The sequence below is a fragment of the Aphelocoma coerulescens genome, chromosome 8, assembly GCF_041296385.1.
Source record: "Aphelocoma coerulescens isolate FSJ_1873_10779 chromosome 8, UR_Acoe_1.0, whole genome shotgun sequence".
Taxonomy (NCBI): Eukaryota; Metazoa; Chordata; class Aves; order Passeriformes; family Corvidae; genus Aphelocoma; species Aphelocoma coerulescens.
Window position 1 is genome coordinate 24,239,249 of NC_091022.1, and position 12,444 is coordinate 24,251,692.

Below are 12,444 nucleotides of genomic sequence, written 5' to 3' on the forward strand. Positions count from 1 at the left end.
GGGCTGTTGGTGATTTTTAAGGGCTTTTAAATGGTTTGAAAACCACAATGACATTTCTCTGACCAGTGCTGGGCCCTGCCGTGGGAGATGGACAGACCTGGACAGACCCACTGAGTACCCAGAGCTCTGGCCAAGCCAGTGGGGTTTGCCCCAGGGCTGGGAGAATCTCCGAAGGCTGAGCAGGATTGTGGCAGTAACTGCTGTGGTGCTGCCCTGTGGGGAGCCCTGGACCTGCCTGGGATGCTGCACCAGCTGCATGGGAACAGCGGAGGACCCACAACTCCTGCGTGCTTGGAAAACAAAGCATCCTTCTCATGCTGTTGTTGCTGCCCCTGTCCAGCCTAGGCACCAGTGCCCGGGCAGTCCAGGGGGTTGCTCTCAGATGCCTTCACCTCCTTCAGAGCTCAGCTAGTAAATCTGGCCCGGGGTACAAGCTGTGAAGAAGAGCACTCACTGCTCCGGGCTTCCTCAGCCCACAGCCGGGGGAGACGGGTGGGGTGGTGGGGTGCCCCGATCCCCCATCACCTCCGCGGGGAGCGCAGTCCTCTTCGGGCAGTGGGGAAGGAGCATCCCTGGGAGCTCCAGCTCTCCTCTCCTGCATCCCTCCTTCCCCGCCCGGCGGGACTCGGCTCCCGGTGCGCGGGAAGCGATGAGGTCATGGTGCTTAATATAGCGATTTCATCACAGCCCTTCTCCCCAGCAACACCGCCCGGCTCCCGCCGCCCCCCAGCCGGCAGCTCCCGGGATGCGGTGGGATGCGGGGCCAGCCCGGGGCTGTGCGGGGCCGCCCGTGCCTGGTGTCACAGTGCCGCCCTCTGGGCACCGCGGCCGGAGGATGGGGATGCTCGATGCACCCCCCCACCCCCCAAATACCCAGATCTGAGCGGCACACCGGATGCATCGCGTCCCCCCCGCCCCTCGCCGCGTGCCATCCTATCCCAGCCGTGGGTTTAGAAGCAGCTCAGGGAAGATGGTTTTCCCCTGCTCCCCACCCTGCTCATGTCCCCAAGTCCTGCGAACAGCTTCCCATTCTTGTAAATCATAAGCTTTCCCTTTCCTCTTTCCCAATCCACAAGAGGTTTTCTCCCTGCCCTGCTTCTCAGACACAAACCCTAGTGATTTAAAAACCCAAGAATTTTTCTCCCCCCACTCCATCCCCCCTCCCCAAAAAAAGAGGTTCTAGTGAAGCACCCCAGCCCTGAACCTGCATCACTTTTGGCTGCATCACACGGGGAGAAGAGGGAGGTCTGCATGCAGGCAGGACCTCACAGAGCTGGGATTAGGTCTGTAATGATGTTGGAGCCGTAACCCCTCCCTGCCAGGGCAGCACCACCTCCACAGCCCCCTTCCCTCCTGGGAATACGGGAGGGATGCGGCTCCGGGACTCACCAGCCAGGAGGGCCTGTTTCAGCTCAGCATCCCCCAGCACGCCGGGGCCGGACCTGTAGAGCACCTCGCTGTCGAGCCCTGGGGGACAGACGGGAGAAGAGGGGTCAGTGCTGAGCCCACCGGCTCCTTTCCGGCACGGGGGAAGCAGGCAGGGGCTCAGAACACCGCGCTCCCTCGCCCAGCCCACGGGTGCCGGGGGGCACGGCGAGAGGTTTGGCTCTAGCGATGCTCTCGGGGCACTCTGAACGGGGCAGAGCAGGTGGCTGTGAGTGCCCCCGGCTGTGCCCTGAGGATGAGGGCCGTGGTTCTCCGTACCTTGTTTTTCCAGCGCCTCGATGAGCCTGGCCACGGTGGGCAGCGCCTGCTCGGGGAGAGCGGGGTGCTCCGTGAGCTCTGCCTGCCCGGGGAGTCCTGTGGTGGAAAGAAGGGGAGAAGGGGTTTGGAAATTCCTGCCTGCAGGGATTCCAGACTCTTTCCTCAGCTGCCCCAGGACAGGATCAAGCTGCTGCTTTGGCACAGCCACAACCAACGCTTTGGCTCATGCGTGTCTAATTTTGGAGCACTTCTCCCTTTATTTTATCCTCTTTTTGCAATAAGAGTCACCGTTGGGGGCTCAGCTGCTTGTTGTGATGCAAAGACCTGCTCAGGCGTGTGCCCTGCCCGTGGGGAGCATCCCATCCTGGGCATGGAGATCCTCCAGGCCAAAACCCCTTCCCCACCTCCCTTCCCATGGCACTGAGACTGCCCCCTCTCATCACTCACAGCCCGTAGTGACACCAGGCAGGAGCTGGGGACCCAGATCCATATCCACCACAGACGTGTCTCTCTGCAGCTCTCACCTGCTTGGGTTCTCTGATGTGCACAACAGGGTTGAGCACAGGCCCAGCGAGGACTCAGTCTCTCCTCGGCTGGTGCAGACCTCCCTCAGCCCCTGAAGAGCCCTTCAGCCAAACAGGCTTCCCCCAGCACAAATCCCCATGTGCTGCTGGGTTTTAGACCAAGGACACCTCACTCCAGACCATGGCAGAGAGGAGCAAACCCCTTGGCAGGCAGGAGAGCGGCTGTCCTTACCCCAGGGCGTGTTGTATCCATCCGTCCTCTTTATCACCCCAGCTGATAAGCCCTTCCTGTGTGGGTAAAACCCGATGGAGACCTTGGCAGTGCACTGCTGGGATTTCTCCCTGCTCTCTCTTTAGTGGCCTTTAGAGCCCCAGAAAGGCAGCAGGCAGGGGGCTGGCAGGGGCAGGGGCTGCCACTGACTGCAGCACACCAGGGCCATGTGTGACTGCTGCAGCATGGACAGCATGTGGAAAGGCTAGAAAAAAATAAAAGAGGGACTTTGGGCAGGGTATTGATGCCTTCATCCTTTTGCAGAAAACACAACCTGGCTGCAACAGGTAGGTCCAGGCTCTGATCCTCACCACAGTGATGCCCTGGTGCTCCCTGGAGAACAGGGAGTGATGCAAACCTCCCACGTGTGGGTGGCTGATCCAGTCCCCGGGCACGGCCACAACCCCCAAGCACAGCAAGGGAGTCCCCTCTGCCACCCAGTGAGGGTGTGTTGGTGCCTTGGGTGGGAACAGGGAAGATGGCAGGGTTAAAAGCAAAGTGCGTTGTTGGAAACTCATGCAAAAATGTCCCCACTGCATGAGTGGATTTGTAATTAGGGAAACTGGGCTTTTCCTCCAAATCAGTGGCTTGGGGAAAAGGTGGTGACTGCAAAAAAACCAACTTTCTCCTTGCTGGGAATGGCCAGAATGGCCCCCAGCTGTGCCAGGCTGGACCCCTGCTGCCCCACTCGACTCCAGCCCCAGGGGAAATGGAGGTGATGCCTTGTGGCAGTGGTGCCGCCCAGGACAACGAGTCAGGGCCAAAACAGCCAGCAAGATCTTGGAAGCCCCCTGGGACTCAGATCTGCTGCAGAGCCATTTTCGGGATGTTATTTAATTAAAAAAAGGACCATTCCTCCCTGCAGAGCCAGCCCTGGCTCGAAGGCATGGCTGGAACATGCAGTGTTTGTCATTCAGGGCTCCCTCCATGGCCTGAGCCAGCTCAGGGTCCCTGTGTGGCAGCAGGGCTTGGTGGGAACTGAGGGCACGCAGGGGGGCTACGCTGCTGTCGCAGAAATATAAATTAGGGCTTGCCAAAAAAACATCCCTCAAACCTCCATCTGGAAATGGAATCAGTATGGGAAGAATTTTCAAAAAAAAAACCAAACAAAAAAAACCCCCAAAACAAAATAAAAGTACCTTCTCTTCCAAGAGGACGTTGGAAATTTTTACTCTAAGGGGAATCCTGTGAGCTGGCAGGTTTGGGTTTAAACCGACACAAAATGGCACACACTGCTCCCATGCCACAGAAAGACGTGGCTGTGGGACAGAATGTCCCCTCCTGAGGTGCCTGCACACCCTGGCATCACCTCGGGGAAAGCACCCCATGGAGGGGCACCCCATGGCACAGCACTGGGAAGGCAGCACCCAGTGTCCCCCTGGACAGCAGGAATGGACACCTGGCCATGGTCAGAGCACATTCTGCAGATGGCAGCGCCCTCCCCAACCTACCCCAAAACCTGGCTTTAGGGCTTTTCTTCTGACTAAAAACTATGGATTTTATGTTTTCTAAAATTTGGTTATCCTTTCACCTGAGTGCATGCAGGGCTGGGGTGACTGCACTGAGACCTTCCACATGGGTCTGGCTCTCCAGCCAGGCCGTGCTTCCTGCTGCGGGCATTCCTTGATTTGTAGGGAATCGCCACATCCCCAGCAGCTGCGGGCAGGGGTCCCTGGGCACATCTCCCTCGCAGAGGAGCCTGTGCCACCCCTGTGTGTGGCAGGTACAATGGTGAGGGGCAGCAAAGGCAGAAATAAGAAGGTGGCTTCACCTTCCCTGGTGAGTGGGGCTGGAGAGCCCTGGGCTCTGCTCCTGTCTGACCCGAAACCTCCCCACGGCACCGAGTTTTCCATGGCTCTGCCTGCTGAGCAGTCAGAGGGCTCACCACTGAGCTGGACTGGGCAGGGGGCTCAAACCCCTCGTCTGGCAGGATAAACAGCCCCAAAAAGTGGCCTCCACCCTCCTGCAAATCCAGCACGTAGCTGCTCAGGGAGCCTCCCCAGTGCTGCTGGGACTGCGGCTGCCTTGGCGCACTGGTCGGGGAGGAGCACCTGCATTTTGGTGAGGGGAGGTGTGGGGGGGCCCAGTGTCCTTCCCGTGTGGTTGTGGGGCTGCACGTCAGGAACCGCATGGCAACCCCACACATGGGCATGGATGGTGCTGTGCTCAGCCCAGGAACCAGGGGGTCCCCAGCTCAAATCACAGTGGCAAGGGGGTCCTGAACCGTATTTTGAAAGGAGATGGACAGATGGACTCCTCAGCAGTCGGTGCCCCTCTAAACCCAGACCAAGGCACATCCAATGCCCAGCCAGCACAGGGGCTGCCCCTTTGGTTACCATGCTGGTCCCAAACTGGGTGAGGAGGGTTCCTGAGGTGCCACACCAGCAGCTGGGCAGGTTTTCCTGCCACAGCTGAAGGCGATGCTGCTCTCCCAGCCCCAGGCCCACACGGACAGCCATTTCTGCTGCATACATCCCAGAGCAGGAGAGCACCACAGCTTTGGCTGGGGTCACCAGGGCATGCCTGGCTGGGAGGGGGGGATTCTTACTTTGCTTTTATTTTTTTTCAGCTTGTGTACATTGTGCAAGTGCTGTGAAATCCCTCCCAGCCCCAACGCACTCGGCCATGGTGAGTGGCGAGGGCAGAGCTGGCTGCACAAACTCAGCAGATCCAGGCAGAGAAATGGCTGGAGGCCCCTGTGCCAGGAAGGGTCCTGCCAAGTATCCCCCCCAGTGTTCTCCTGCAGCCCCCAGGGACAGAGGAGCCCCCCAGGGACTGACCACACCGCTTGCCAAGATTGTCCCCTGTCCCAGCTTGCACAAAGTGACAGTGAGGCTGGGAGCTGGCTGAGGGCCAGCACTTGCCCGGGCACTGAGAGCAGCCTGAATCAGGTGCCGCAGTGGTGGGGAGAGAAGCACTTGGAAAAAAGGTCCCCGAGGACCACCATGGGTCTTTCTGCTCCTTTCTGAGGGGCCAAAGGGGCCTTGCATCTTCTCCTGTGCTCTCATGGATGTGGATCCCCTTGGACACTCCATGCCAGCACAGCAGCCAGCCTGGGATGCTGGTGAGGAGCAATCCCTGCAGCATGTTTGCTCGGGGGGTAGCGACACTCAGGGCATCCCCTGCCCCTCCTGAGGCTGCCTTGATACACCAGGGCAGATAATTCCCAGGACAACTCCTTTTTCTGGGGCTGGATCCCCATCCTGAGCATGGATTCCCACCAAGCCAGCTCAGCTGCAAGCATCCACCCCGGCTCCACACCACCCTCGCCATCTGGCAGGGGACACCTGCCCGTGGGCTCCCACCTTCCTGCTCCCCTCACACTCACCCCAGGGCGTGGGGGTCCCAGCGGGCGGCAGGGGCAGGGGCCGTGGCCTGGCCTTGGTGGCGGTGGTGGCGATGCGGGTGGGACCCAGGTACTCCACGTAGGTGCCGGGGAAGTCTCCGCGCTCCTTGGTGCGCTCGTTGACGCCGTGCAGCCAACCCTGGGGGTTGCGCTCGTCCCCGTCCTTGTAGTTGGGGCTGCTGAGGAGCCCGGCCCTGCTGACCGTCAGCACGTCCCCGGGGCACAGCGCCAGGTCCTCCTCCCGGTCCTTCTGGTACTCGTAGAGAGCCCGGTACTGCAGCCCATCCGAGGAGGCCATGGCGGCAGCGTGGCGTGGGTCACACCGCCCGCGGCCAGCCGGGCATTGGGGGCCCGGGGTGGCCGCACGGGGCTGGGCTTGGGCAGTGCGGCGTGGGGAGCGTTCCTTTCCCTGCACACGCAGGAGGAAAACCTCAGTGTTGGAAAATCTGCGAGATGGAGAGCGGCTCCTGACCCTCCAACCCCAAAATTGCTGCGGAGCCACGCCAACGCCTGGGACTCGTCAGCGTTGGCTCAGGTGTGGGTAAGGAGCTGTTTCTTCACCAGAGAAAAACGGAGGGGAGCAAATGAGGCTAATGGGGGTAGAGGGGACAAACGTGGATCCTCGTTAGCCTGGCCTCATCCGCACGGTGCTGGGGACATCCCTCCTCTGCCGGAGAGAAAGGCAGCGCGTTAGTGACCAAACCTCTGCCTTGACCTCAGCCTCGTGCCCGTCCCCCCATCCCAGCCGCCCAGCACCAGGGAGAGCCCAGCGGCTCGCTCGACTCCTGCTTCCCAGGGAGCTCCCACCAGCAGGGCTCGGCCACTGCACGCAAGGAAAGTACCGGCAAGAGTCTGGAAAGTAGGGCAAGAGATCACGCCACGGGTTTTTAAAATAGACATATGTGCTGAGAAACCTCCTGCCGCACGCAGCTCCCCTCCGGCAGCTCCAGCCTGGCATTGCTGCACGGAGCTGGCAGATGAAGATGTAGGTTTTTCATGTGGGTTTGGTTTTTTTTTTTTCCCTTTCTTTTTTCTTTTTTTTTCCTTTTTTTTTTTTTTTTTAATTTTTTTGGTGCATTTTTATATATTCCTCCAAGAGTGACATCATCCCTGGGGGGAAAGACTGTGCTGCTGCCGACCCACTGCCCCCCAGCTTCCAGCAGGACCCCGCGGAAGAGGGATGGAGGGATGATGAGCAGCAGCCGTCTGTCTGTCCATCCATCCACCCGCCTCCCAGAGCCCTCCCGCCGCCCCTGCAGCCTTACCGGGCGCGGTGGCTCCAGCGGCGGGAGCGGAGAACGGGAGCGGAGCGGAGCCGGCTCCCGGCCCCGCCGAGCCGCGCTCCGGCGGTGATGTCAGCGTCCCTCCTCCTCCTCCTCCTCCTCCTCCTGCTCGGTAGCCGGGCGGCCCCCCCGCCGCAGCGCGTCGAGGGGGGGGGGCACCCGGCTACCGAGCAGGAGGAGGGAGAATTGTAGGAGTAGGTGGATGACTTCATCCCCAGATGCAGCATCTCTGCTCCCAAATTGCATCCTCTGTAGGATGGAGATCTCCCATCCGTGGGTCTCCATCCATCCTTAGGGGTGCTAAAGGACAGGAGAGGGCCAGCACCCCATGGACACCACCCTTGTGCCAGCCAGCTCTCCCTGTGCACCCACATAGAATCCCATCCCTTACCCAGGCTACAAAACATGCACAGGACAGGCAGGAGACGTCATGGAGAATCCCAGCTCAGGGATGCTCTGGTTCCTCGCTCTCCTCCTGAGCCTGGACAAGCTATCCCAGTATTTGTCTGTCTGTGAGGCACAGAGAGGTGGATGTGATGTTTCCAGAGGCTCAAAGGCTTGTTTTGGTTGTATTTTTTTTTCAATCCTTGCTTTTCACGCTGACTTCTCTGAAATGGTCGTGGCTCCTTGTCTTTGCTGCAGGTTGGACATCCTAAAAATAGATGGTACCTAAAACACGGGCTCTGGGAAATGCACGCTGGCTGAATCCAAGCCACTGCAAGCAGCAGTGCAGGGGTGGCATGAAGTCCAAGGAGGAATCCCAAGTGCTGGGAAAACTGAGGAAACAGACACAGAGGCCATCAGAGCAATGCAGGAGATGTATGGCCCTTCTTATCCATAATTCCAACAAAGCCCCCCTCCTTTCCCTGCAGCGCATGGCCTGATGGTGCAGGGCAGCAGCATCCTGGGGGATTCCTCCCAGCTGCACTTCCTTGGGCAGCATGCAGCCCCCATTGCCCCACTCCCCAGCTGGATCCAGCCCAGCTGCTGGTCGTTGGGGATTAAAAGGCATTTTTCGCTCCCTCATCCCATTTCTGCTGGCACCATGCTGATGCTGCTGGGACAGAGTCAGAGCTGGCTGTGAATAGCCAGATGCTGCCCTCCCCCCAGACATGCTTCTCCAGTCATATTCCCTGTGCCCCACCAGGGGTGAAGAGGTTTTGCTGAGTCTCTAAAGCCCTGCCTGGTCTCCCCAGCATGTCCCAAGAGGCTGTGAATTCAACCAGGCTGAGCACAGTGTCAGTGCTCTGGGGCCTGCCTGGAGAAAGGCAAGGAGGTGTTTCCCTCCTGGGACAGGATCAGAGCTGGGGAGGCTGGTGGGTTCATCACCACCCATCCTGTCCTAGGGTCAATCCGATATACAGGCTGGGAATCAACACAGTCCTGCAGCTGGATGAGGCTGAGCATCACCCCAGCTCTCCCTGGCTGGCTCCTCTCCCCAGAACCCTCAGAACACCCCTGACACCCCATTCCAGCTGCACTGCACCAGGATCATTCCCAAAACTCTGCGCCCTGGGCTGCCCCTCACCCTGTGTCACCCCTACCTGGTTAATTTAAACCCCCACAGCACTCCAGCCCAGAGTTTGGCACATCCCCCAAGGTGGGCAGAGGGCCCTCAGAGAGCACCCTGTGAAGACACAAGAGCTGCTTCAGGCCTTCACTGCTATTGATTGAGCCAGAGGAGCTGCCTGTCAGGCCCTGACTAATCCATCCTCGCTGGATTAATGAGCAGCACTCATGGCAATGAGAGCTTCACCTTGGCTTTCCTGGCCTTGACTGTTCTGTGGAGAGAGCAGGAGGAGCTGTCCTTGCTCCCTGTACCCCACAGTCCCCTCCAGGCTGCCCTTTGCTTCCTGTCTGGGCAGCCCAGGATGGGTCTGTGGGGAGGAGAGTGACATCTCCTCACTGGGGTCCCCATTCCCTTCTCTCCTCTCCTGGCTGGAGGGACAACCCTTGGTGGGAGCATCTCCAGCAGATGCTCAGCATCCACCTTGGCTGCCTGTCCTGGCCTTTCCAAAGTGACAGGGGTCCCACTGCTCTCATCTTTCCTTTTGGGGGCTGTCACACTCATGTCCAGGGAAGTTGGCCGCATGGCTGTGAATAAATAGAGCATAAATAGAGCTGTTAACATGCCCGGCTGGAGAAAGTGAGGCTGCAGCACTGGGCTGAGCCCTGCCCAGCCAGAAAAAATGGAGAGAAAAGGTTTTTGATTTCCTTTGACTTTTCAGAGTTGGCTTTTTTGGTATCACCTCTGTTTCCCCAGTTCGGAAAGGGCCATGCTTTGCTTTCTCTTTAGACGCAGGAAAACTCCCTGTCTCTTGGTTTTCTTCCAGGGTGCCCAGGATTGAGCTCTGGCTTCTGCGGCTTTTGGTTTAGGGAGAGCCAAGTGCTTCTTCAAACAACCTCCCAGGGTGGCATCCACGGACATCCTCTCACTGCTGGCTCCCACAGCTGCGCTCTGCCACCGCCACCAACCTGCCTGCTCGGGCTGGGCTACCCTGGGCCTGGGGAGGGATAGGCTGGAGAAAACCCGAGGGACACGAGGGAAGACTGGAGGTGCTGCTGGGGCCCTTTCCTGTGCCTCTCTGCAGGGCTAGAGCTGGGGACCCAGGGCCCCCCAATGCCCCCTCCCTGGGCAGCGGGCACAGCACACCCCAGGAGCAGAGCCCGACCCGGGGAGGAAGCTCCAGCACTCACCCAGCCCTGGCCAACCTCGCTGGCGAGACGGCGGCGGAGGCTCCCCAGGCTGGCTCTGCCTGCAGCAGCCCCCGGAGCGCCGGCACGCAGGCATGGAGCTGTCCTGATGTGACCCTGCAGCGCAGCCCTTTGCATCCCCCAACCTGCCCGGCTCGGCTTTACGGCAGCTGCCGCCTCGGCGTGGCCCTTGGTAATTAATTCCGGAGGGATTTGCCGGCCTGGACACGAGTGAGAAACAAGGAGATGTGATCTGGAGGGGTGGGCAGGCAGTCAGCGGCAGGGCAGGCTCGGGGGACTCGCTGTGGGGGGAACATGCACGGGGAGAAGCTCAGCCCGCTACAAAGGAGGGGCGTTGTCATCGAGCCCCTCGTTAGTTGCCTTATTAACACCGTGATTAACATCGGCTACGTGAGGCACAGGGACAGGTCCTCCTCCTGAGGGACACGCACCAGGGCCATGCACTGCTGGGACACACTGGCAGCCCCCCTTATCGCCCCTGGATTTACACCCCGGGCCCCACATGGCAGAGATCGTAGCACCAGATGGGGCAGCTCCTGTTTTTGGGATTCATGCTGTGGTTTTGCACACAGCCACAGAAATGGGGAGGATTCTCCCGGAAGCTGGAGCTGCAGCCCCAGGGAAATCGGTGTGGCCCCACTGCCTGCTCCCTCCCAAGGTAGGGGAATTGGGATTTCCCTGGCTCTCCAGCCAAAATGCTTTGAGTCCTTTCGAAGCTGAGAACTGGAATATTTCAAGACATCAAAAACTTTTGGCTGATGTAGATATTTATTTCTCCGCATCAGGAGGTGGGAAGTGATGAATTCAGCACAAATTTGCAACATTCAGTAACTTCCATCTGCAAATCCAAAGTCGGATTCATCGCTGGCACATTGCAGTGTGTCCGTCCATCCCGACTCCCCAGGTGTCCGAATGCTGGAGAGACAGCTGGGCACATGCTGCCAGCCTCAGACATGTGAAAGCCCTTTGCAAGGGACTCACCTGGCTGGGGATATCCCAAAATCCTGTCAATCACAGACCTGGCTGGTCTCCATGGCTGGTGGTGCCTGGGGCTTCTTACCCTGTGCTTTACCAGGAGGGAAACTGAGGCCACTTCCCTGCTCTCAGTCTCCCAGGGCCAGGTTGCTTGAAGGAGTCTTGCTGCCCATGCCCTGTGAGAGGCATCCCCATGCTCCAGGGAAGGGGATGCTCAGGATCCAGCTGGCCTGTGTGAGAGGACGGGGACAGCGGGGAGATGGCGTGGCCTTGATGGGCAGGAGGGATGTGGGAATGCCACTGGACTCGTCCTTCTGTGGTCAGGTCAGGCCTTCCCAGAGAACCAGAAAATCCAGCCCTGGCTCCCTAATGGGGCTCGGGTGGGTGATGCTGGGGACTGATTGAACCCCAGGCTGCAGCACCAGGTGCTGGAGGAGGTGAGGGGACCAGTCCATAGCTTGTCCTCTCTTTTTCCCTGTGGCTGGCAATGACTGGGGAGGAGAGCAAGTATTTACTTATTTGTCAAAATTGTCATTGGGGTGGAGGGATTGTGTGCAGCAAACAGGGTCAGGCTGGGATGGGGCAACTTTTGGGAGAGGGGCAAATATGAGAGAGGGTTTAGGAGCAGCTGTCCCCCTTTGGGAGAGGAATGAAGGCTTGGCCCTAACTCTGAGCAGCTTCCTAGCAGCTGCTGCAGAAAAGGACTGAGGCTACAGGCAGTGAGGGGGCGAGGGCTACAGCCCCCAGCTGCAGCACAGGTTGTGTTCATACCCAGGGTGCCTGGGAGGGTCAGAGGCTTCCCCCAAATACCACCGGGATTTGGCTGGAGCCCAGTGGGGCTGACTTCATCCTGCTGAAACGTATCATTACAGCCAGGCAGGGAATGGGCTGTGGGGTTTCGGGGGAGCCAGGGGTGGGGTGGAGCGTGCTGAGCACACAGAGCCTGGTTTCCTGCAGGATGGGGTCTCCTGTGCCTCCTGCATCGCTCTGTGGTTTGATGACAAGCTGGAGGGACACACTGTGGGCACTGGGGAGGGGACCAGCATAAGCTCCTGCCCCAAAGGTGCACTGGATGGGCAAGGACCACTGCCAGGGTCAGGCCTGGGGAGGCAGCATCCTCTGTGAGGTGTGGCTCTCTTGCTGTCCTGCTCTTTGGGAAACCAGCCCTGTTTCAAAGTGTCTTTCGAAAGAAAATCACTTTTGGCAGCCCTTAGGCAATGGCAAGTCCTCACTGACTGCTCCAGCGCTGGCATCTGTCATGGCTGTCACTGTCCTCTCCCGCCGCCGTCACCCTGTTGTGTCCCCGCCAGCAAAAATCCACCTCCCTGTGCAGCAGCTGGGGACAGCCCGGACAGCTTTGGCTTTTCCTTTGCGAACCGGCTCGTGTGGCCGTTCCCCAGCGCCCTCCTTTGCCTGCTTCTCTTTTGGCCCAGGATGTTGGAGGTTCGGGTTTCGGGGAGATCCCTGCCTGAGTGGTGCCGAGAAGGGGGACCAGCAGCTCACCCACAGAACCAGCCTGCGAAGACGGGATGCCTCAGCCTTGGCTGGCAGAGGGAGGCCGTGACCCGGGGGGCCGTGAGTGCCCACAGCTGGAAAATCCCGAGCCCAGTGCCCAGCTCGCGGAGA

At 59.5% G+C, this 12,444-nt stretch overlaps 1 protein-coding gene across 2 annotated transcripts in view; it reads right to left on the minus strand.

Moving 5' to 3' along the window:
* Positions 1–6,143, minus strand: part of PIK3R3 (phosphoinositide-3-kinase regulatory subunit 3) — a 73,104-nt gene extending 66,961 nt beyond the window's left edge. The window contains exons 1-4 of one of the 2 annotated variants that reach the window (XM_069023309.1): positions 5,824–6,143; positions 3,951–3,958; positions 1,705–1,800; positions 1,390–1,467 (exon numbers count right to left, since the gene is read on the minus strand). In XM_069023309.1, the coding sequence (XP_068879410.1) occupies positions 1,390–1,467; positions 1,705–1,800; positions 3,951–3,958; positions 5,824–6,143 (502 nt within the window). The remainder of the gene's footprint in view (positions 1–1,389; positions 1,468–1,704; positions 1,801–3,950; positions 3,959–5,823) is intronic. The other variant, XM_069023308.1, reaches the window with a different exon arrangement.
* Between the last annotated feature and the right edge of the window lie 6,301 nt (positions 6,144–12,444).